This window comes from Manis javanica, chromosome 9 (genome assembly GCF_040802235.1).
Source record: "Manis javanica isolate MJ-LG chromosome 9, MJ_LKY, whole genome shotgun sequence".
Classification (NCBI taxonomy): Eukaryota; Metazoa; Chordata; class Mammalia; order Pholidota; family Manidae; genus Manis; species Manis javanica.
Window position 1 is genome coordinate 53,205,491 of NC_133164.1, and position 27,017 is coordinate 53,232,507.

Genomic DNA, 27,017 nt, shown 5'->3' on the forward strand with positions numbered 1-27,017 from the left:
TGATGCTCAAGACATCCTTTTTTCAATAAAACCTGATAAAATGAAATTATACAGAGAGCTTGAGCATAGTGGATACTCTGTGTGGTTTCTAAATTTGTATCTGCAGCCACATTTGAGTACTTTTTGGCTCAGCTACTTTTACAAAAAAGTTTTAGTTGTGAAATTGCATTGGTAGGTACGACCACAGAAATGCAGCATCAGATAAGTTTTTCCACCCATTCACAGGCCAAATAGGATATTTTTTGGCTTCCCCACCAGACCAGCCACTGAAGTGCTTCAAGAGGTTGTGCTCTCACATTTCCAGTTGTGGTTTCCAGGGCCTTCTGTTCCAGGAAGTCTGACATAGGTTATGGAATCTATAATCCAGTGAATGTTAACATAGGTGACTTGTGGAAAATACTGTGAGTATGACTGTCATAGACCTACAATTGATGGGTGTTTTCTGGGTGCATGTGGGTGCCTCCACACAGGCTGTATAGGACAGTGGTTGTCACCACCCCTAGAATAAGAGAAAAGTCATGGCAAGGGAGTTGATTTTTTTACAAGGGCCAAGTCTTCTTTTCTCATTCCTTAAAATAAGGAGTCAACCACAGTCACTCTTTCCTCCTTTCCTACCCTCCCTGAACTGTTCTCCAATGGAGATAAAAGAAATGAACATATTTGGATTCCTAACTATGTCCCACACCTTTTAGTTCCAATTCTGGAAACTGCTGCAATTTTCTGATTTGATATTATTATGTTCCTCTTTATCAACAAATAAGCTTAGAGAGGTTAAATAACTTGCCTGAGGTTACACACCTAAGGGGAAAAGGCTGGATTCAAACCCAAGACCTCAGGCACTAAAGCTCACATCTGCCACTTGCGGAGGTAGTTCATCAATTTCTAAGGAAAATAAATTTTCCTCTGCAAATATAATGGAAAGCATGCCCATTTAGTGCTATCATTGGCTATAGCCCCTTTCTTTTTCACACCTTTGACCCTTCCAGCATCCAACTTGCCCCCATCAGCTCCTCCCACCACCCAGTGACCTTCCATTTTCCTCCCTCCCACCGGCCTCCTGTTGCACTGCTCAGCCACAGTTTGCAGGGCTGTGTGGCCCACCTCCGCCGTCACTCTCCTGTACGGGCTCGTGTCTTCTTTGTGCCCCTGTCCTTGTCCCCTAGTCACCTGCTGAAACCCAACCTGGATAAAGAGCACCCTCCTTCTCTGTGCCTGACCATGGGGAAAATGCCAAGTGCAGCGGAGCATCCGGCGGGTCTCTCAGTCTGGGCTCACCGACCCCCCGGAGTTCCATGGTCAGCACCCCCTCACTCCCGCAGCCGCTGCCGTCCGGGGTCCTCCCCAGCCCACTTAACCTCACCAGGTGACCTTGGCTCCGACTTCCCTGGGAAAATAGAATCCTTCAGCCAGGAAATCCCGTCAACCTGTTAGCAAACTGACAAGCCCATCTGCTCTGGATTCCATACTTGCTGGACAATAAGTATTTCAGTTGACCTAAGTCCATCTTATCATTGAAAATTTAGTGCTTCTTTTTTTCCTTTGGGAGAGTATTCTTTACTCATTTTTAGATTAAAATGTATATATTCTCCCCATATTTATGATTGTCTTTGGTTACTGACACTACACAGAGGGCCTAACCACCACTGCCCTATTCATAAGTGTCTGTTATTTCTGGTTAAACTTTAGTACAAATTCTAGATTTTGTAGACCCCAAGCCCTAAACTCATGAGGCTTGATGGAAAGCTCTAGATTTCAAGAACAATATAAAATGATATGCATACAAATTAAATAATTGAAATCTTTTTAGTTTCAATGTAGTGCAAAAATCTCAACAATTATCTTTCTTCTCACCTACTTCCCCCAGCAATGACATATTCCCACCTAAAGTGTACAGACAGGGCTGGCCTGAGGCAAAAATGTAGGAAGCTTTGCTCCAGTCTTTCCCCCACAAATCCAGATATAGTGGAAACAATTTAGGCAGACAGACCTGGATACCTCTACCAGGGTAACTAACTTAACCAGGGTAAGTTAACCAACATCACCCAGGTCCAGTTCCCCTACCTATGAAATGAGATTAGTAATATTTAGTTAGCAGAGGGTTAAAAGAAGCAACATTTAGAATAGTTGGTGTATATTAGGTGCTCAATAGTTGGTGGGTTTACTACTATCCTTTTGAGCATTTCTAGGAAGGTCATTCATATCAAGGCCTCAAATTTACACTGATTATGTCTCTAAGGAATACATACATTTTAAAAAACACTTTGTCTCAAAATTTCTGTTTCCAGCCATGAGGAAGTAACAGGGATAGAATTTATTCTCTTGCTTTAAGCAACTAAGAAGTCAGGAAAATACACAAAATGACAGTTTTTAGTATTGGACTACAGGAAGTGCAGAGCAACGATTACTGAGAGAAGGGAGATGGATGCAGTGAAACCCATGATTGTCTCAGCTACCGTCTAGAAAGTTTCCAGGATTTAATTCAAGTAAGAGATCCTCAAGCAGATGCGGTGTCCCTGAGCCGAGTGTTCAGGGAGGCCAAGGCAGCTGGAAGTACAGGGTAGAGCACTGGGGAGGCAGGAGCTAATCAGAAAGACAGCTCTGGAACTGCTCAGAGGGTTCCCTTCAGGACTTTGGCTCAGTACTGACCAGACATGCGAAGGAAGTACCAAAATGGAGGCAAACACATGGAAGGAGCAGGTGGAACCATTTCTGAAGCTCCCAGTGGGCTGGGAGCAGATCAAGTTTCGGATAGCCACAGAGGAGAAGATCTGTATTAGACCACGCTAGAGTTCCTATAAGTGCCTTGCCTCAGAAGTGGGACAGAATGAACTCTTGTCTAAAGGCTCCTCTGGACCTACTTACCCAAACTTAAAAGCAAGTCTTCAAAGAATTAAACTGTTTCTAAGGAACTTAGCTGCATCTCAGGAAAAAAAATCTCAAAAATATTTAAAGGAATATGAAAAAAAGAAAAGAAAAGAAAAAAGTAATCTAGCACCTAACAGTGTAAAATTGTCAGTGTCTGGCATCTAACAAAAAATTATTAGGCATGTGGAAGCAGAAAAATATGACCCATCATGAGGAGAAAAATCAACAGAAAGACTTAGAAACATCACAGATAACAGAATTAGTAGATATGCACACTAAAACAGCTATTATAAAAATACTCCATATGTACAAGAAGGTAAATGAATGTATAAGCAGAAAAGACAGGGAAGATGTACTTTTAAGAAAAAGTAATCTGGAGAGATAACACTTAATTATGAAAAAGAAATCACAGATGTCATATAAGGGGGCTGACAGTTGTGGCTACCCTTCATGCCTAGTCATGATTAAAGACATCAAAGCTATTCTTTAGATAGTCTCAGGATCAGGTATAAAAGTGACTTTTCCAGAATTTACATATCTTTATATAATTATGTAAGTGAATCAAATCATATATTCATTCAACTATATACTTATTGAGCACCAAGTTCTATGTATAATGACAGAGGAAATACGAATATGCACTAGATATGATTCTTGCCGATGTAAGTGTACAGTATAGCATACTATTAGATAAATGATAGCCTAATATATAAGCACACAGTGTAATGTATCTCAAAAACACAGGATATGACACATAGTAAATGATAAGGTTGCAGAATAATAAAAGGAAATAAAAGGAAACAAGATATAGAAGAGAAGACATAGATATTTACAAATAAAACAACTTGACATTAACTCAAAACAAAAATCCAAGATACAGTAATGTGCATGCTTATGTGTGTGTGCACACAGGATAGAAACGCACAAATCAATTTTAATGTAGGAATTTAACTGGCTTTTCTTCCTGTTCCTAGCTGCATTAGACTGTATAGTATGGGGGGGGGCAGGATATAATTTTCCATATAATTCCATAAATATGGAATGCAAATATTTCCCTTCAGCTCATGTTGCTATAAAAGATACCAAAGCATCTCTATTCCAGGGGAAGAAAATGCAATTAAGAAAATCAGGGAATGTGTGTTTGTGATGTGTATTATATATTTATGTGTAATATGTGTATATTTAATGTATCTATACCTATGTAAATATAGGAACAATTATTTTAAAAAGTATTTTCTCTGGTTTTATTTTAGTGGGTAAGAAAATGATTAGCATAGTTCAAAAGGCCAGTTGACTAGTACATATACCAGAGTATGACAGACCAAAAAAAGACTAAGCTAATCAAGAGAAGGAAACTGTAAAAAATTAAAAATACAAATTTGTTGTGGTATACACAGGAAGAAGAAAAATTACATCTTGATAATTCAGAAGAAGTCAATCTACAAAGCAAGAAAATTTACAAAACAAGTAAATTTGTGTGACTCATTCCATGGAAGAGAACAATGAGTATATTTCAAATGACTACATTATGTTATGCAAACATTTTAAAAGCGGTTTCATCTTATAACATCTCTAGCCAACAAGGATAGAGGCTGTTGACACTGGCAGAGTTATTTGAGGACAAGCCTTGATGCTCTAAGTAATGTCAATTACCTTACAGAGTACACAGTACAGGCAAAAGCAAACAAATTCCCTTATTTCTAGAAATACTGTAGGAACACACATCCTAAACACAGCACTGGAATGAAAGCCCCAGGAGGGCATGTTTGTCTCCAACACCTACAGCAATGTGGACACACAGTAGGTACTCAAGACTCTAGTCCCATATGGATATATCTAGGCTGGCTACCTCATTAATCTCTTTCTGGACTTCTAGCAGCCTCTAGATATGGCCAGATGTCTTTCTTGGCACTTTTCAATCCAATCCCTATGCAAGGACTTGGGTGTTTTTGTTTTTTATCTTTTAAGCATGTGTGAAGGTTACTTGCATGCTTAAAATCCTCCAGTAGTACAAGATCTGTACTTTTACTCTGGCAGGCATGATCTGGCCCCAGCCAGCCTCTCCAGACATGCCAAGTACCAACCTGCCAACCCCACCCTATCCCCACTGCCACCTCTTGTCCACACACAGCCACCTTTCCTTTCGTTGAAACAGCCAAGCTTCTTTTACTTCAGGCCTTTATCTGCTTTTAGAATTTTCTCATCTTCCCAAATTCTCCTTGTTTTCCTGTCCCTTCCTGCTACCTGGATAACTCTAATTTACCCTCGGGTTGTTAGCCTAAATTTTACTTCTTCAGAGGAACTTTTCTGAACACACTCCAATACCTCTAAGCTAACGTGGGCTCCTCACCCCTCTTTTATAACATCCCACGATGGTAACTAAATAATCATTTGCATCATTATTTGGATAACATCTGCTTCTTTAGAAATAACGTATGGCCAAGGACCATCACTTGTCTGTCCTGTAAATGGTTATTTCTCTAGTGCCTAGTAAAACACACTGTACATTTTGAGTCTTCAATAATACTGTGGTGAATGAATGCATACACCAGTGTGTAGTCCTAATGCCCTGGGGGGAAAGGCTACATAACTGCGGGAGGTGAAATGAAACTGTCAAGAATACATGAAATCAGGTACATAAGTTGTAAAACATAAGTCAAGGACATATTCGTCTTCTGACACTTAATAATGAGAAGTCTTTCAATAAGATGGAAGATAAAAACAAAAGAGGATTCTGAGCATCATCTTTTAGCAAGCATGACTGCTATACTCTGCTATATATCAGGCTGTTTCCCCTTAATCACGTGTGTGTCAGGGAGCCCCCACTTGGATCTGAAGGGACTGCAAAAAGGATGTTTGCTGGGTTGAGCATTATTTTCATTTTAAAAACAAGTATGTGAGATGGTTTATCATCAGACAGCTCATCTGAGTGTCTCTGTTAGCTGATGAGATTGTTTCAGGAACGGATCCTTAAATTTCATTTTTTAAATCTCTGACCACTTGTCTCATTTCAAAACTTGGAGCCCTGCAATGGACAGGAATCCAGAGGGTCAAAAGAGAGGAAACAGATGAAGGAGATATTTGGAGACACAAGGTTAGTTTGGCACCTGGGTGAGCAGCTGTGAGTCCATTTCTAATTTCAGAGCAAAAGAGTAATGGGGAAGAAAGGAGCCAAGGACCTTCTGTGTGCTGTGACCCCCAGAGCTACATCTCCATTCTTTGTGCATGAGCCCTACACCCTTAAACCTGACTGCTCATCATGTTTCCTTTCAACAGGTTCTTCAAATTCAACACATCCAAAACGAAACTTGTCACCTTCCCCACCCTTTTTCTCTTCCAGCCTTCCCCACCCAACTCAGCAAATGACCACACCACTTACACAACGGCTAAAGCTAGAAACCATTTATGCCATTTACACAATTTTCAAAGCCAGAAACCCAGGAGTTGTAGATCCTTCACTCTCCTTGCATTCTGTGTAGACTCAGTCATGAACCCCTGCTGTTCCTGTAATTAAGTGTCTTATGGCCCCTTTAGTTCTCTCCAGCCCCACTGCCAGGACTATTATTGCCATGATTACCTCTTTTCTGAGTAACTGCTCCAGCCTTCCATCTGAGCTCCTTGCTGCCAACCTTACCACATGCCCATCGGCTCTCAGTAGGTCTTACAAAAGTGCTCCATAAAATACAACTCTAGTTGTACAGCGTCCCTGCTTAACACTCTTCCATGACATCCTATGGACCCCTTCTCTGCTAGTGGCAGAACCACTTACCATGTTGATTTGTATTTGCTTATTTATTCTTCTCTGCTTCTCACTAGGCTCTAAAACATGAGACTAAGGTCTGTGTCTCATAGTCTCAGGACTCAGCACAATGTCTGGCTCAATAAATTCCAGTTAAAAGAGTGATTGTCCAGGAGAAGGGATTTCACAAATGCCTCTTCATATCTGGGAATATTCAAGAGGATCAAGGTGTTCCTGGGAGGACCAAACAGCCCAAGGAGGAAAGCAGGAAAAAAATCTTCTGAGGAAGCAGAGAGGAGTTAAAATGAGCAGAAGCATCAGGGAATGGCAGAGGGGAACAGAGAGGATGGAGAGGGGACTGTGACCCATCCTGGATCACTAAATAACATGAGTTGTAAAGCTAAGCTCTTCTCAGAGTGGGGAACAGAGGCAGTAATAGTGAACGCAGAGCTTCTGATGAAGGAACAGCAAAGTGTGAGCTAAGGGACAATTCAGAGTGTTCACAGGTACTTGTAAGAGAGAAGTCTTTCGCTGGATCCAAGATAATGAGGCATGTGGCACTACTTTGTCTATAGCCCTTTCATAGCTAATAGGGAGGTGTGATGCCTTTTCAGAACATGTGTTTGAAATAAGACAAATGGCATGCTAAGAAATGGGGTAAAAGACATATGTCAAGTTAATATCATAATAGCTAAGGAGAGACATTCAGATGGACTGTCTAGTGATAAACCATCCCATATGCTTGTGTTTAAAGGGAAAATAATACTCAAACTGGCAAATTTCCTGTGTTTAGTCCCTTCAGATACGAATGGTGACACTGACACAGACACAATTAAGAGCACACAGACAGGGTGGTGAACTCTAAGACACACCAGATAGAAGGGAGAGCCTCTCTACGAGATGATGCTCAGAGTTCTCTGTTTTTTTTATCCATCTTGCTGGGAGATTTGGATACTAGGAAAGAAAATTTCAAAGAAGTTTAGAGAAAAGAAAGGTTTGTTATCTCATGGCCAGAAAATATCCAGAAAGTATTACCAGTTCCCATGCTGGTCTGGGCCATAAACTTAGAACACAGGACTCAGCGGCTGCCTTTCAACACTTAAAATTGATGATTATAACTTTGGAAAAGAAGCCACGGTTTATAGGAAGGGAGCAGCTGGTCACACAGATGGGTCAAAGCTCAGGATCTGATATGCTGCATTTCAGCTGATGATCACAGAGGTGGGGGCTCCTGGGATGCGACAACCAATGTATATCACAGAACACTGGGAAGAAGGCTTGAGGCACACAAGAGAACTATTCTGAACCTTGACATTGGGAGGAAAACTGTTCAGCAAAAACACAAAGAAAATTGTAAACTGAATCATAGGGAGGATATCACACATGCCATGGAAAGATGGATGGTAGCGGAGAAGGAAAATTGATGGAAAAAACCTGGTTTACATGGCTATTCTGGTGTCTCATGAGATGTCTGTCTATCTATCTATCTATCTGTCTATCTATCTATAGATATATATATAGATATACTTTTTAAGCTAAATTAAGCTTGGGGAATCCTACATAGTAGAAATTACTCTTTGAAATGGTACCATGCACAATTGCACAGTAAAATCTATTAGGAAACTCACAAAGAAAGCAACTTGCCTGTTTAAACCCAGAGTTTATCACTGCTGTTAGGCACGTGCATACTCACATGACATCCATCCTACGTAACAACAACTGTGAAACACTAGTGTTCCAACACGGCAGTTTAGAGAGCCTGGGTCCATATCAATGCACAAAGAATTGATAATAAAAATAAATCAACAACAACAAAAAATTTTAAATTCCATAAAACTGGAAGTATAAATAAAATAGGAAATAAAACACACATGAAATGATAACATAAGAGGTAAATATTATCTTAAAGATAAAGCAAGACTTTGGAGTATGAGATTTTTAGGCTAAAGTAATGGCATATTTGGATAAAAGAAACAAATTCACTGTAATGATCTCAAGTGGCACTTCATATGAAGGTAAATAAGGAAGTACACAAAAGTGGGAATAGAATTGTGGTGGGAACATGTATGTAATAATAAAAGGGGAAGAAAATGGAAGAGGTATAATTGTGTGAGCTCACAACAGCATGTCATAAAGGTATAATATGTCATAAAAGTGATCTGATTTCCTGGAATAAAATCAGAGGATATTAAAAATGTGTACCATGCTTTGCTGATAATTTTAATCTCTCAATAAATAGAAGAAGTCATAACAAAAAGGACTTGGTGTTGACTTAATATTAACAAATATGGGAAGAGTCATTGGTTATTTAGAAATATCAGAAACTTTGAGAGAAAGCCAAGTGCTCATAAAATCTAGTCTGTCCATAATCCTGTCAGAGACATTTTAGAGGAGATTTCTTGGAAGGAAGGTTACAGTAAATAATCTTTAGGTCCCTGCAGGACATTAAAGACTGCTTCTAACATTCTACAGTCACAGTGAAGAATTCCAGAGGTGGCTGGCCTGAAAACTGCACAAGAAGCAACATTCTGTGGCTCTCTGACTGTTGGAAAGAAAGAAAGAGTACTACACTTCAGGTATGGTAAAAAGAGTATAAGATGCTTCATGTAAACACACTGTAGAGCTTTAAGAATCGAAACAATGTGGTATTGGAATAAAAATAGAACAGTAGTACAGAAGAGATACTTCAGAAATAGATGAAAATATACACAAAAATTGAATTTCTAATAAAAGAAGGAGGTAAATTAATAGAGGCATGGAAAACTGGAAATATATATCCACTTCTAGAAAACATTCCTGTGTGCAGAATGGAATAAAGGACTCATAAAGGAAAAGTTAAATATAATTTTTTAAACAAAGAAACAATATTAAAAGGCAAAAAACAGACTAGATAAATATTTTTTGGAAATATGAACTCCAAAGATTAAAATGAATTAATGACCAAATATAAACCAATAAGGAAACTACTAAGAATCCTATCTGAAAAATGGATATAGTATGAAAGTAATCTATTTACAAAAGAAAAGATATGGATAGAAAATAAAGGGGAGGGGAAAGAAATATTAAAAGGGTAGGCATAAAAAAACTTAAGGTAATACAACAGGATTCCTTCTTTGCATATCAAATAGTAAATATTAAATACATATGTATATTTTGCAAAGTAATTGTACATATCAAACAAGAAACTTTAAAATGTTCATTTCTTTTGACCTACTAATTCTACATGTAGGAGTCTATCCAAGGAAAATAATTCTAATGTTGAAAAGCTCTAAGGATAAAAATGGTCACTGTAATATTATTTGTTAAAAAATTGAGCAGAAAGGAAGAAATAAAAGTTAATATTTAATAAATGCTTACTATGCATAGGTATAATGCAGTTATGTGTAAATTGTCATATTAAAATCTCACAGTAGTCCCATGAAATAGAATCATCATTTTACAGAAAAGGTAAAAAGCTTTTACATGCTTGAAGAGGTTAAGTTCTTTAAAGAAACTTGGCTAGTAAGAGTGAAAAAAGGGAAACAGCCTAAATTTAAACACTAGAACAGTTAAAGAAACTGGGGAAGATGTATTCAAAGGATTATTTTAATTTTTTAAATATAAACCCATACAATGGAAAAATAACCTGGAATAAAGTGTTAATAAAAGTGCATAGTAGAAAACTTTATGTTTAAAATGATTAAAACATTTTCATAGAAAAAAGACTGGCAGAAAATATGTAAACACTAACCAAATAAAACAGAACCTGAAACTTAGTAAACCTGAGATAGTCTCAACAAATGGAGTCAGCTGGCAGCCCTGAGAACAAGGCGAAGTGTAGTTAAATTGGCAGACTGGGGAAATGATGGAGAGATGCCCAGAAGACCCTGAAAAGCTCAAAAACAGTTTCAGCAGTTTGGCTAATACAAGAGATCGAGAACGTGATTCAGGGCAGATATGGTAAATGTTCTATAAGAGGTAAGGCAGTAATTCTTTTCATGGTAAGTTGCTGGGAAAATCATAAATTGGTCATGGCTAAAATGTCAGAAGACTCAAAGTTATAAGAAAAAATAATGAATTATTGCAGTTGTAGCTTACTCTGGAAGTCACACAACATTTTCTCAGATAAGTGGGTGGTGGAGACAAGAGTAAAGTAATTTCTGCTATGTGAATATTTCAATTAGGCATCTGGGAAAATTTGGGTGGAAAAACAGAAATCGTTACTTTCAAGTATTAGAAGGAAGTATCTATTTAGATTAGCTTTAGGGAAAAGGGGTCTGGATAAACACATGTTCAAACCATAGAAAATGTCATTTATGTATACACACACACACATCCTGCAGCAGACTAATGCTCATTTGTATGAATTTTATAACATTTTGGAGAATTTCATAAATATCCTGAGTATAATGTTTTGTAACTCAATCTTTGACTTTCCTTTTTCTGTCTCCAATTTTCCCATCTGTTGTCATTTCTCATGTTCTTTCTTGTATTAAAAAAGAAACATATGTGTGTGTTTAAACATACATATGTACTAAATGCATTTATATAAATACATATGTACATAGAGTACACTGGCATACATATATAATTGCTACAACTAGTTGAGAATTTTACGTCTACAGCCACTGTTTATGAAACAAATAGACAAATGCTTGGTCAACTCAGCACAAAGATCATCACAGGTCTGTGGTTGTGAAACTTAGTAACTCTCCAAAGACGATTGCTTTCTGCTTAGTACATGCCACCTACCCTCATCTAGCTTGGCGGGCAAAAGTGAATTGTTCTTCTGACATTGTAACAATGATCACAGTATAACTGTCACCTCTCTACTGCAAATTCTGGGAGGGGAGGGACCAGGACTGTTTTGTTTACTGCTACAGCCCCTGCACCAGGAGAGCATCTCAAGGAATATTTGTTGAATGAAAGACTGAATGAGTGAGAGACGACTTCAAATCCTATGTGTCTTTCTTGATAACTCAATTCCCACCTCTCTGATAATATTTTCCTTCAGAGACCCTTCCAGATCCTTCTGGAAATTATTGCATTACTAGCCTGCATCAATACTTAACACCCAATACTACACATTATTTTTACTGGTGTTTTCTGTTGCTGTGTTTTTCAATTTAGGGAGACATGTTACTCAAGGACACTTATATATTGTATATTTATTCTATTTCCCAAAGCACTTGTTACCTCAATAAACATGTATTAAATTAAATGATGAAATTTTTTAAGTGATCTACTTTGTTCCATTCCTAATCATTTTCTGTATTGTGTGTGTTGTATTATGATTCCAAAGTGTCAAGGAAGGAAAATGTGGAATGTAGTGTCAGTTGAGTTGGGTTTCTAGTTCTACCACTTCAGTGCTGGAAAAACTCACCTAAACCCTCATCCTCTGTTTCATGATCTTTAAATAGGAACATTAACAAGAACAGCAACAACATTAAGTATCTGTAGAAGAAGATATGGCATATGGTGGAATCAAATGGCATAACATACGTGAAAGAGTTTTACAAATGGGAAGCAAATATTAGCTCTCCTATTTACCAAGTTAAAATATGAGACACTGATGTTGCAACACTACAGATGGCAGATGCTGCATGTGGCTCTTTTTGAGGACAGCTTTTAGGCAGGGGAGCAAGGTGATGAGAAGAATCTCAAGCACAAGCTGCCAAACATGCCCCAGTCATAAATCACAGATCATGCTCAACACTTGCGTGTGGAGAGATTACTGGGCGCCTGTTGCCCACACCCTTTGGCACTGCTCAAGCATCTTCAAACCCAGGAGAAAGCTTACCAGACACGAGCTGCTGTCCAGGCAACCCCACGGGAACCATGCCCAAGTTATTCATGGCGGTGGCCCAGGCTGTGGGATCTGTCACTGACATGTTGAGCTGGGTCGTGTCTATCGTTATGCTTCCCAAACCATCAGCTGCAGTGGAAAAAAACAAACTATGACTTAGAGTCAATAGGCAAGGATGTTTGTTTCAAAGGAAATTGCATTTCTAGAGATGTGAAGCTTCATTTAGCACATTCCCAAACCACCGAAAAAATAAAGCACTGTAATCTACAGCAATAATTTATCCAGATGTAAACATAAAGAGTTTCTGAATACATTCTAGGAGAAAACTTAATGGCACATAGTTTATATTACACCCAACATGCCATTAAGGAAGTACCCCTGGAAAAAATTGAAGAATTGCCAGCTTCTCCCAGTGAAACGACATTAGTTAAGTTCCAAGGTTGAGAGGCAAAGCAGGAACACTCTCTTGGTAAAACAATTGGCTTAGCAGACAAATAATAAAAAAATGCACCTGGCTCTGAGTATAATGCTGGAGCAGGCACACCTTCAACTACCTAACAGAATCGTTAAAAACAGCTGTCAAGCAGCAGAAGCACAGAACCCAAGAATGGACTAACAGTTACCAAAGGGAAAGGGACTGGGGAGGACGGGTGGGAAGGGAGGGATAAGGGTGGGAAAAAAGAAAGGGGGCATTACGATTAACGTGTATAGTGTGTGTGGGGCACGGGGAGGGCTGTGCAACACAGAGAAGACAAGTAGTGATTTTACAGCATCATACTATGTTGATGGACAGTGACTGTGAACGGGTATGTGGGGGGGACCTGGTGAAGGGGGGAGCCTAGTAAACATAATGTCCTTCATGTAACTGTAGATTAATGATACCAAAATAAAACTAAAAAAAAAAAAAAACACAGCTGTCAAATGGTCAAATAGGTCCTGACTGAACTTAAGTGTTACTTTGTAACATATTCCTTCTTCAACTTTTCACATCATTACACTTGGAGAATGCAGGTGTCTGCCTAAAGTGACTCCCCCAGCTTTTCTTAATAAGCACAGACTTTCATAAAACAAAATAAACAAATAGATAATATTAAAAACAAATAGCACAGAGCTAAAAAGAAAATACAGCAAAATATGTCAAATTGATTTAATGTTCTTTGATGTTCACTTGTTCCACAGCCTCAGTGGAGGATCCCAGTTCCGGTTCAGCTCATACTTTCAAGGCTGGACATGCTTTTCTAAGAATTTTAAATGCCTTGCTTGTGTCCCGTGCTGGCCACCCACCGTTACCTGCAGCCATCATCTGAGGAAGCAGCTGGGGACACTGGTTGAGGCTTTCGACGCCACCTGCATCTACCACTGAATTACGAGCCTCCTGGTGGGCTGGGGCGCTTTGATGGCCGAGTGCTGGGTCCCCACGGAGATCATCGCATTCTGCAAAAGGGAAAGAAGGGTTGTGAGAAACCATGAGAGTTAACTGAGGGCGCCTTCAAGGGAAAAACTATTGTCTGTTCAAAAACCAGCCACAGAGATCAGCTTCCAGTCACAGGGCACAGAGATGGTCCTGCTCCTGCGCCCATCGCTGTCTCCCGGCTGGGCGTGGGGCCCCGGGAGATGGTGGCCCCGCCAGCAGCTGCCCCGACGGTGGCTCCGCCAGCAGCTCCCCTGAGCCGGGCTGGCTGAACAAGCGGCCCCGTTTGCTAGAGCGGCCAGTGCCTTGCCTCCTAGTGAAGAGGCTTGGAAGACAGGGCTTATCAGCCTCTGCACAGCCTCTTCCACACACTACACATCCATGGAGAGGGCAGACTCAGGGCCAAGTATGATTTTTTCAGAGTTAAAAATTAATTGATGCTGTTATTTTGGAAGATGGTCATCTGTGGAATGTATTCAAAGAGGGGGAAAAAAGTGGGGCAGAGGAAAAAAAGGCAAGAAGATGTTCACAGCAAGGCTGGTAAAGGAGTGTACCTGAATTATAATAGGACAGGCAAACAGGAAGAAGATCTAGAGGGTGTTGGGGCAGCACAGCGAAAAGCATTTGTTGTTTTAGTTTTATGAAAAGATAAATTTAACTCTCCACAATTTGTTTGGTCTGAATTCTCCCTAGAATTGAACAGTTTGTATATATGTGTACATATGTAAGTATTTTTATTGGACTTTTCAAAGCACATTTCTAACAAAAACAAATAACAATAAAACATTATATAAAGTGGCCTCTTCTATAGCACATTATTTCTAAAATGCTATGCCTTCTCTCCATCTTAAAAAATGCAAGAACATAGCATTCATATATATATATATTTTAAGTGCACTTTCACCAGTTCAAAACTGGAAGATAAAACATACCATTTAGACGGGCGATCTGAGAAGCTTGAATCTTAAGTAGATTTGAGATAACAATGAAATTTAAATATTTATTTTTGTTTAGGTGTAAATTTAGAAAATTTCCTAAGCCATGTTTCTGTTAATGGATATTTTAGAATTAGATGTCATGGTGGGTTTATCAGTGAATCCAGTGCAAAATTTGGCCTTTTTATGGCATTTTCTTTTATATCTTTGATTCTTAGGTGCAAGAATCAGTAATCTCTTTGAACCCTGTGCTATCAAAGAAAACTGATTGCCAGTTGAGTATAAATTTAGTTCAAATGGAAGCTCAGTTTTCAGTATCTCAAGATAGCTGGATAATGAGCAAATTGTTTCCATGGTGTCCACAGATCCCTAGCCTTCAACTAGAGGGGCATGTGAAATACTGGGAATTTTTTCTAATAGTCTATCTGGAAGATGAAATATCTTTATCATGCAGTAGTGAATGATTCCCACTTCGGGAGAAAATTATACTCAGGACAAATGTTTTATACCTTGCAACTAAACTCTACTATCTGAGTGAATTCAGAACTTGCTATGTATTGTGCATCAATGATCTTAGGCAATGCATGCCATCAGACAAAGATAGTCTCACCACATAAAATAAACGCAGTAACATGCATGTGTGGCTAACCTAAACATCTGCCTTTTAGCTATCCACACACCAGAAATATCTCTATGACAAAACCTCAAAGTACTTTCCTCTCTCACCTCCAGCCATTCCAGAACACCAAAGCAGAGTCTGGCGAGAATGTGTTCGTTTGCTCAAATGGCCCTGTAGTAGAGCTGTTTCATATCATTGCAAGGTCACAGTTTGTCTTACTTATCTCCTCAAATGAAGTTTAGTTGGCTGGCTTCTTTCTAGCTCAGGTTGTCCCCAAATGGGCATTAATCACAACTTTTTTCTGTCCATGGGTCTGCAGTTCTGGAGCAGTATATCAGAGCACATCCACTTACTTTAGGCTTTATGACTTCTGCTTGACCGACCATGTTTCACCTTGCCTTTTTAACGTAGAGTTTAAGGGATGGTGTTAGCTATCATTGGCTACATAATGTTTTTACTTTAGTAATACAAAGGAGTGTGGTGGTCCTGCAGGCCCATAGCTTCTACCCACACTTTTCACTCCCATCTTAACAAACTGATACTGTTTCATTGAAAATGGTAACAAACTGTGACCGTTTCACCTAAAAAAGCATTACTTTATTGGCAAGATGTGGTTTGTAAAACTGAATTTGTCCCCTAATGAACTCAAGACTTCAATTTATTATATCTCTTCAATCCCTTAATCCAATGGTTTGAATGACATACCATTTCATGTGGCTACCATTTACTTAGGATGGTGACTCTAAAGTTCTATCACATCTTAGGCATTTCCAATAGTTTCAAGGATGCTATGCATTCTTTAAAAAATTTTAATTGATTCAATCAGTTGGCTTGGAAGAATGGTGATATTTTTAAATTAATTACTACCAAGTGATTTACGAATAGTTGCAAGAATAATTTTTATACTCTATTAAAATCTATTGTTCCTATTGAATCCCTGCCTCTTTAAATGATTCAAGGCCATAAAGTCTAATTTATCATTCAAATCAATTTTTCTGCCTCTTTTCTTATTTCTAAACTATTGAAAAGATTAATATTCTTAGTGATGTTTATTTACACATAGAGATGTGGGGAATTAAAAAAAATTGCCGCTAATAAAGCACTTGGAATAATGTAGGTGCTAATTATTTATTTTATTTGGAAGTGTAGTGTTTCCATTAAGGTACCCTGCGATCTTTGTGTTCTGCTGGATAATTATGTAATTAATTCTAAAACAGTGAGTAACACTTGATATTTCTAAAAGTGTTGTCCTACTTTTCTGTGCCACGCCTAAACTGTAGCAGAATATTTCATTTTCCACAATCCCTTTATAAAATAATTTCAAAGATGCATGAATTTTTCCCTCTAGGTTTTTTTTCTGCCTAGACAACTACAAAAGCTTTCAAGAGACACATGGCTAATTATGAGATTGGCAGTTTCTATTTACAGCTTTTCATGAGGTAAAGTCATCACAATACAATCAGGTGTACAAAATGCTAAGCATACAGCACAGCTTCTGTCCAGGGTTCAAACAAAATCTAACCTGTTCTTTCTTAAGTTATATTCAAGTATGAACCTTATACCCGATTTCATAACAGTAAGCCATGTTTATGCTCAGGATTTAATTGGGCTACATCGCTGGGGTAAATAGTTTTTGAAACTCAGTATTTATGAAAATACTATTTGGATTTTTTAAAATGGCACAGGATTCTCAAACTCTTAGGAACACAACTCTTCCGAACCCTGTCCAAGTTTTATAGGTCCCAAGGATATATTTATACTGTAAATAATAAAACCTATCTGTAACTGTACACAAAACATAGATTCCTACTAAAAGGGAGTGGAGATGAGTTAAGTATTGAAAATTCTTTTTTATTATTATTTAAAAGAATGATTTTGTTTGATGTAAGTCCTTAGGTTCATGTCTACTTCAATAGAAAAACAGTTATAGTGAGACAAACAGACTTAGGTCTCATTAAGAGTTGAGTCTATAGGAAACATATTTCATATGACACCTGAAAATTTTGTATTTTACAGGAATTATTCATTAGTGTTATGGTTTATATTAATAGTAAAAAGAAAAATACATTCTCATCCAAAGTTCTACTTTCCTCTTCTATCACTAAGAAAATATTTCACTTTGATCTTTACATAATCAGTAGGATACTGTCTTGATGTTATGGAAATGTTCCATAGTTTCAAACAACACAGAACACTGTTGAACAGATGTTACTTACGTAATAGTTACGTATTAACTCTATGATTTTTAAGCAACTGTCTATGAATAATAAGGGAGACCTTTCTGTTTCCTATAATGGTAAGCTAAATAATTCAGACAAATTCTCCCAATAAAAAACAACCAGAAAAGCTTAATGTCTTTCATCAGGTTTATAAAATTCTTACTATTATCCCTTCAAATACAAAGAATCCCAAAGGACACACTCTAATTACTGTAGAGTATTTCTAAACATGGTCCTAAGGAGAAAGGATGCTGTTAAGTACTGGGTCTTTGGTTTTACTGATCTAGGAGATAAGTGGAATTTGCAAAGTTCAAGGCAGAGTGGAATTGCTCTGCAGTGAGATAAAAGAGGACCCCAAGACTAAAAGCTCTGAGTGCAAAGAAAGAAGAGGTGTTTGGTGGTCACCCATGGGAAAAGGAGACTTCAGAGAAGAGAAATGAGTAAAGCAGACGTTCAGGTGGTTCATTGGGAAGTATAGACTGTAAATCTTTCCCTGCCCCCTCTACAGAAATGTCAGTAAAGCCTACATTGCTCCTTGATTCTTAGATAGGAGTAATTTTTGGGTGGTGGGTGCATTTTAGGGGAGTGAGCTTGAAGAGGATAATGAGTCAGATGATAAGGGAGACTACCACACTACCACATGATAAGGTTTCCAGGTCTGCTAAATATACAGGATGCTGGTTATGAATGATCAATTCATATCTCCTAACTAATGGGAAAGAAAGGGATTAAGGTTTTGAAGAAGTAAGTTAGATTTGATTTTTTTAATTAAGGTATCATTGATACACAATCTAATGAAGGTTTCACATGAGCAACAATGTGGTTACTACATTCACTCATATTATCAAGTTCCCTCTGACACTCGATTGCAGTCACTGTCCATCAGCGTAGTAAGATGCTATAGAGTCACTACTTGTCTTCTCTGTGCTATACTGCCTTCCCCATGACCACCTACATAGATTTGATTTTTTTTTAGGTGGTAATAATAATATATATATATATATATTTAATTTATTATTTTTATTTTGGTATCATTAATCTATAATTACATGAAGAACATTATGTTTACTAGGCTCCCCCTTCACCAAGTACACCCCACATACCCCTTCACAGTCACTGTCCATCAGCATAGTATGATGCTGTAAAATCACTATTTGTCTACTCTGAGTTGTAGAGCCCGCCCTGTACCCCCCCCACCACACACACTATACATGCTAATCATAATGCCCCCTTTCTTTTTCCTGCCCTTATCCCTCCCTTCCCACCCATCCTCCCCAGTCCCTTTCCCTTTGGTAAGTGTTAGTCCATTCATGGGTTCTGTGATTCTTCTGCTGTTTTGTTCCTTCAGTTTTTCTTTGCCATAGATTCGATTTTAAGAGGAATTAGGTTTTGTGGGAAATTTCTGAAGAGAGAATTGTTAAGTATGATTATCATATCAAATAAAGTTAAAAAGATCCTTCTCAGTGATCGAGAGAAAAGTCACTTCTTGGAAGTAATATGGGCAGAGGGTGGGATTGAGCAAAGATCAATTCAGGCAGGGCTAAACCCTATAGCACATTCTATCAAAGCCAGGAAGTCAGAAGATCTTTCTTAGTATTCAGCCTGTTACTCATGTATTTGTAAACTCACTGAACTCTTTTCAAAAAATGTCACAATTTGATACATATCACAGCATAGTGCACCTGAGAAGAGATGCCACTCCTGTTCTAAGCAGGTTTTAGTTTGCCCTTTAAGGAAGGAAGACAAAGGGGATATGTATTCCCTCCTCTGTGCGCCCATAGTACTCTGTACTTTTCTCCATAATGGCATTTGAATGTCACATTCCAATTAGCTGCTTATGTCTATGTCTCTAATAAAAAACAACATGCCTAGAATGATTAAGGCAACTAGACATTTTTGAGCTTCCTGAAGCTACCAAGCACAGCATCTGGAATGTGGCAAGTGCTCAACATATTTATAAAATTATATTTATAAATGTATAAAATATATTTTAAATTATATATAAATTATGTATATACACATACAATGGTTTTCAAATAAATTCAGGCATAGAAGGAGGGAAAGAAAGTGAAAAGGAAGATGCAAAAGGAAAGAAGGAAGTAATAAAAAGGAAAAAGAGATAAACTTCAGTTCCAGAGTCCATTCCCAAAGGTTGGAGGTTTGAAAGCTAAGGAACACAAAAAGGAGAAATTTTTGTCGGAAACTGGACACAGATGAATTTAGTGTCAAAGAAAGGCAAGTTTTTAAAATGTTAGATCTTTCCAGACAAGCTTTTGGTGCACTTAACAAACCATTCTCCAAGATCTGAGATCCCACACCCGCTGGCAACCAGCACAGGGTCATAGGCAGGTTACAGCGATGTTCTTCTTTTGTGAGACTTCTTGCAGCTGCTCTTTGAATGAGCTGGAAACTATAAATAAGGGCATCTCCAGACCCACTAAGCAGTACATTAGTGTAACAAAGGCATATATGTACAGTGAAAAAGAAGCGAAATCATTGGAAGAAAGGAGAAATTTCAATTTGGCATGCACTGAATAGGATAAAAAGCAGATCTGGCCATTTCTCAAACACAAAATGCCATTAGGGGTCCGTGGTTACATCCTCCATTTTTCCACCTTGTCTAGCAGCCAATTTTAAACTATAGATCATCATCCTCCCACCATGGTGAGGAAATGGTTACTTAGTGGATGATAAGATTTTTTACATGACATGTCTGTCTTGGAAGAATTCAAAGTTGAGAAAGAGAGACAGAGACACAGACAGAAAGATGATAAGAATCAGAAAGTCTCCCTCTGAAATCATGCAAACAAGATAACCAAATCTGCCAAAGAGACAACTCAACTACAATGGACAGGATAATAGATAAAACCAGTTGTCTTTTGACTCAGAGAAAAATGCTATTTGGCATTACATATAGTATAGAGAAATAGCAGAGATAAAATTATTTTGTTTTCAGGAAAACGTTGCTTTAAAAAATAGACTTTATATTTCTGATCTGAGCAAAATAATGAAAATGAAAGCTTGACACCTTAGGGATAGAAATTTCCATTAAAAAGTGAAAAGAAAATAAGGCTAGATGCTACTATGATAATATATGATTTCAAAATCTTTGTATAGACAATTTTAAAATACAGAACCTTCCCCACTTAGACTATTTCAGATTTTCTGAGAAGGACAATAATACACCAGAAGACTGTGAAATATTTAATGGGTTAACTCATTCCTCTCATTAATGGATATCTATCAATCACATACATAATTGTCATATGTTGTTTTCTACCTTCCAAAATATACCTACTATAGGAAAAGTTATCATTGCTGACTGCTTGTGAATGAATTACTAAAGGAAGCAATTGCATTTCTAAACATAAGCCTGGTTCCACTAAAACTACAATAATCTCACTTTAAGCAAAATTCTAAATCCATGAGGATTCAGGATAAACACACACACATTCACAGAAAGTTCTGATGTGTCCAACAATTTCAGCTTCTCCCAGAAAGAGAAGTCTAGAGAATGTTTCTGATTAGCAACTATTTCAAAATAGTCTTAACAGGTCACAAACTCCCTTCAGCTGAGTCCTTACCTGGAAAATAAAAAATATGAGCTCTGACCTTGAATCCTACTTCTGCAGTGATATATGACCTTGGGAAAGTGACTTTTCTATCCCCTAAATAGGGATATTGAGGCATAATAGCCAGCAAGTTGCAAGGAAATTACAAGTTTATGAAAATAAATTAGGACATATCGGAGAATTGTTGCTTCCCTCAACTGACAAGCTTTTTCTGTTTGCACTCCTTCTGCTCTCTTACCATTCCCATGCAAAAAGTTCTGCACAATAGACAAAGTAAACAGAACGCTGTAGCTACAGAAAATCTTCACTTGAAATGGCAAAGCTATGGATTGCTGAGAAGGCAACAGAGGGACAAACAGGAAGGAGTCCTTTTGAAAAAGGGGGTAACACCTCTGAAACAGACTTCAGGTGGATTTCAGGCTTCAAAGACACTGCCATCAAAAGAGGAGAAATCTACGATCCGTGGATACCACCACCAAACAAAGAATGATTTTTTTAATGTACGTGTAGTGTAGAAAGGCATATAGGTCACATGCTGGGCTTTTTAGCCACACTTACACACAGAAAGTGATTTCTGCAAAAATTACTATCTTCTTATATAAGGGAAAGCAAACAATATATAATTCTTTAATTTGTGCTGTTGTTTTATATTCAGTTTTTTCATTATGTACTCATTTTATACCTTGATCCAATCATGGAAAACATATTAAGCTCCCAAGTGGAACATTTTAATTGTTGTGGGTGGATAACTGACCCTTAAATGGCTGCAAACTCTAGCAAATGAATTATCTGTTTTCTAAAAAACCCTGATTAGAGCTCTTTAATTTACGGAAATCTACCTGCAATAAAATCCAGATCTGACCATGACCAGCCTGAGCCAGTTGCTCATTCTGTTTAACATTTCTTCTAATAGGGTCACTGAGAACATGTTAGTTACTCTTTAAACTAATGTGTTCTTAATGATGCTATTGCAACATGATGAATAAAGCATTAGCCCTACAGTCAAGATCGCCTCAGGATTTACAGACTTAGCAGGACATACCACCTCCAGTGTGGTGCTCTGGGCCAGAAACCTTGTTCTCTTTTTCTCCAAATGCTACCATAACCCTTGTTTATGCTCTGAAACCTGTGGGGAGGACCATAGGGGCCTTGGGTCCCCTGGGAGCAGTCCTTTAATTCTATGGGGAGTCACAGATGGTATAGTTACCTCATGTGGATGGGCTAGTTGGGGGAGGGCAGTGGGGGGAAATGCATGTGCATAAGATACCCAATTAGAAAGTTCTAGGCTGGCAGGGAAAATTCTGGGAAATGGGTTAAACCGTTGGAGCCATTACTTATGTTCAGCAAGATTCAAATGGAGGTGCTCTGACACGAGGAAGGCCTGCGAGGCCCAAAGGTATTCAGGTTCCTGAGGCTCAGGGTTAGGTAGAGCAAGGTGGTTCTAGCCTCTAGGAACATCCATGATCCAGAAGCTAATAGATCGTCCAGGTTCTTTCTTGGTGAAGGTCTTTATGTTTTAGCTGCTTTTGGAGGTGAGGAATCATCATCAGAAGTAAGGATGGGCCGCACACAGTGGTCCCAGCAAGGTCTTTATAACTCAGAAGACCTCCATAAAGTTTCCTGCGTTCACAAGATGGGGTGGTATAAATGCTGCTGGGAAGGTTCCAGCATGAAAACAAGGTTGAGGGTCACTGTAAAATACTGCTGCCCCACCTGCAACTCTTACTCTGCTCTTCTTCTTGGTTACAGATTTCTATAAAAAGGTATAAATGTTCTGCCCTCCACCCCACCTTCTCCCATTAACATTCATTCTCCCTGTTAGTAGGAGGCACTATTTACCTTTTAAAAATGTCATATAGAATATTTTCAAATCATATATCCAGTAAGAGTTGAATATCCAAAATATATAAAGAACTTATACAACTCAACACCAAAATAAAATAATAATAATAATCCAATTAAAAAAATGGACAAAGAATCTGAATTGACATTTTTCCAAAGAAGACATACAGATGACCAACAGATACAGGAAAGGATGCTCAACATTGCCAGTCATCAGGGAAATGGAAATAGGAACCACAGTGAGGTATCACCTCACACCTCACACACAGTCAGAGGGGCATCAACCAGACAAGCAATAACCAGTGCTGGTGAGGATGTGGAGAAGAGGGAACCCTCATACACTGCTAGTGGGATTGCAATTGGTACAGCCACTAGGGATAACAGGGTGGAGGTTTCTCAAAAAACTAAAAATAGATGTACCATATGACCCAGCAAACTTCTGGGATTTACCCAAAGAAAACAAAACCATTCATCTGCAAAGATAGTAGCAATCCTGTGTTTATCACAACATTATTTACAGTAGCCAAAATATGGAAACAACCTAAAGGTTTATTGATAGATGAATGGATAAAGAAGATGTCTTACATATATACAATGGAATATTACTTAGCCATAAAAAAGAATGAACCATTGCCATTTCCAAACACATGGAAGGAACTAGAGAGTGTTATGGTAAGTGAATAAGTGAGACAGAGATAGACAAATACTATATGATTTCACTTATATAGAGAATATATATAAAAAAGAACAAACAAACAAAATAGAAATAGACTCACAGATATGGAAACAGACTAGTGGTTGTCCCATGGCAGTGGGTGACGGGATGGGTGAAACAGGTGAAGAGGAAAAAAAAATTAGTGAGAATGTTTGCTACCTTGATCTGGGCCATGGTTACATGAGTGCATACACATGTCAAAATTCATTAAAGTGTACACTAACATTTGTGCATCTTATTATGCCTCAAGATGAAAAAAATTTTAAATTGTCAAATAGAAATCCTTTCTTACAAGGATTTGGCACTTGGAGGACTAAACTCCTCAAATAGAATTTCTTTCTCTACTCCAGTCTTCCAGGTCAGATACCTGTCTGCTCTGAGAAAACTAGCCTCTTTTTCTAACTATGGCTGTATTATCAATTAGGCAGTAATTGATTATAAAACACTGTATTACAGAAACCTGCAATAATATTGGAGAGCTGAAAATGTTTTGTGTCAAAATGCAATGAAATGTGCACTATCAAAAAATATTTATTTAAATGAAATACCTATAAATTTTGTATTATGACAACTGCTCTAATTCTCAAATGTAATATTCAGATTGCTGGAATCATTTGTCAGTGGGGTTTTCTCACATTGCAAAAAATCCCTGAGTCTGCACAATTATGGAGAAATCTGAGTTGGTTTTAAATGAAAGCAGTTAACTTGTAGGCAAATAATTTTAAAATAGAATCATCAATCCTGTCCAAAGCACTACAGACAAAATTACATTGAATAAATTGAAAGATGTGAGTGCATTTCACGTTTGACATGCCATGGGGGTGAGGCCTCCAGAAGCAAAGTGTGGAACCTACACTGGTTTTAAATAGCTGTTTTGAGGCACTGTTTGTCTCCTCCCTGCCTTCCATGTGTGAGGTAAACAATACCATGTTTCCCCAGCGCAGTTCAGGATCAAATGCCATCCCCAGTTATCTATTTACAGAGTACTTACATATCACTGGGGAGAGGCTGAGGAGCAAGCAAACACTGACCCTAAAGAGCACAGAGAGGAGGCAAAAAACATCTGGCCCATGGTATTGAATGTGACTTCCTGTTAGTTCAGAGTAATCATGTTTATTTAGAGTTTTATTATTTATAAAAAAGAAATTACACTGAATGTGCTTTGTGGGAATTACAGTATATTTCTATTACTACCATGGTTTATTATTTTCACAGCCACGTGGCTTAAACCCAACCTAAACAAGTATTTTAAAAGAATTCCCACTAGCCTTATCACATTTTTTTCTTTCTAGTCTTAATGAAACAGATCTGCTCTTCAAGTCCTCTGCGGTTCTTATTCTTGTGCAATTCTAAGCTTTACGGTGTATTTTGAGATAACATTATTTTAAAATAGTGACTAAGAAAATAACTAGCAACTAGTGGTGGTTAAATAATGCAGGGAGGGGAGTGATGGCATCTGAGAACTGCAGTGGCTACCAACCCCAAAGATCCACCAGGCCTTGGCCAGCAGCCTGCTGCTTTTATTCCCAGCACAGATGAAGTGGATGGGTTCATACCGACATATCAACTTGACACGTACCAAGCTGACACAATCTCCATAATACAGAGTTTCATTAATAAGCTAGAAACAAGGCAGATAGAACACCGAGACACATAACATAAAACTAAACGCAGCATTATTTCCAGACTTCCCACAATACAATCTCCAAAAACAAAACTCTTACTTTAATAGGAGACACCACTTACATGCAAATTCCCCAAACTCTTGCTACCAGTCCGAATTACCAGCTAATTCAACTGTCCTTTTTTTCTAATAGTGATGTCTGCATGGAAATGCAGTAACCCAGTTCTTTTCAACATGAGAATAAACATCAATATACCTTAGGTAGATGGAAACTGATAATTCTTGTAAGGACATTTTTATTTTAATGCTAGTACTTGCAATGAGTTTGCAAAGCTGAAGTCTATAAAGGAAAAGGAGAATGTCATTCCCTCAGCCCTTCCCCATTCAGGGGGAAATAGATTATTATATAATTCATGGGGAAGAAACAGATCACTATGTAACAGTCCCACATATTTGGTATCATGAAAAATCCACAATAGCCTATAAGACAGATGGTATTAGCAACTTTTTACAAAAGAATAAAAACTAAGGTTCAGAAAGTTAAGACTGAATCATTTACCCAAGGTCACAAAGCTAATGAACGGCAAGAGCCCAGGGTTCAGACAGTATTAGCCTGGACATCTACTGTTATAGATTTGGGGAATTGAGGTTTTCACTAACAAAGAGCTACATTAGGAAGTTCTTCTTGGTTTGACTGGCTCCAAAGACAGAGGAGTCTGGGGTAAAGGGTTAGTTCCATCCCTCAGGGATGCATTCACTCAACAGATCTTTATTAAACACTTGTTGTATGCAGGTCACTGTGCTTGAGATTAGGAATATAATTGGTGAGCAAGACACAGACCCTGTCTTCAATTAAAAAAAGCATTAGCAAACTTGAGCTTGTTGTAGTGTGGCAATAGATTACTCTTAGGAGCCTGTCTATTATGAGGGAACTAAATGATAAAAAAATATATAACTTTTTATAAATGTACAGAAGCTTGCAGGAAGGAAGGAAATGCACTAAGATTCCTCCCTTCCCTCTATCCCAACACTATCTGCCTCCAAAAAGCAGACAAGCAGACTGAAACTAGGAGCTGCTGTGAGCAGTAAGCAAACATGGAGACTGAATTACTCAGAGAAAACATCAGCATCAGCATTGTGCCAGAAGAGAGCCTATGTGACATGATAGAGCCGTAATCTAAGGATCCCACGGTCCTCAGGAGCCAGAGGCTTTCTGTGCCTTTGTGTGACCCTCCCCACCGTCCCCGGTCAGCCACTGTGAACCCTCTACTTCAGTAAAAGACACAGGCAAGGGAAAGAATCTGAACAATTCAGAGGAATCACTGCTGGAAAACATCTCAAGACCCAAAGCTTTATTGAGAAGCACATTTTTCTTAAAGTCAGAATATTAACTGTGCATTGAGAGAAAAAGAGAAGAGTAATGGATGTGTAAGACATCTACACAGGGTTGATCTGTGTCTGAGGTTTTAATGGGTTAGGTTTCATCAGAGAGTTTCACAGACACCTTAACCCAAGTTGGACTTGACTTTGTCCAAATACATAAACAGGGTAAATCTGTGGTTTGGGCTGAGTTGGGAGCTCATCATCATCATCAAGGGTTGCCCAGAAATTGTCATCCCCAAGTGGATAGCTCCTGTCTGTGATCTCCAGTTCAGCTACACCCTCACTGTACTCTTACTATGTAATGGAAC

The 27,017-nt window shown here is 38.2% G+C and overlaps 1 protein-coding gene across 18 annotated transcripts in view; it reads right to left on the reverse strand.

The window, feature by feature from the left end:
• ENOX1 (ecto-NOX disulfide-thiol exchanger 1) overlaps nt 1–27,017 on the reverse strand; it is a 554,315-nt gene that overhangs the window by 188,303 nt on the left and 338,995 nt on the right. For 17 of the 18 annotated variants that reach the window (XM_073212579.1, XM_037002114.2, XM_073212580.1 and 14 more), the window contains 2 exons: nt 13,680–13,823; nt 12,384–12,521 (listed from right to left, as the gene is read on the reverse strand). In XM_073212579.1, coding sequence (XP_073068680.1) covers nt 12,384–12,521; nt 13,680–13,823 — 282 coding nt within the window. The remainder of the gene's footprint in view (nt 1–12,383; nt 12,522–13,679; nt 13,824–27,017) is intronic. The other variant, XM_017664092.3, reaches the window with a different exon arrangement.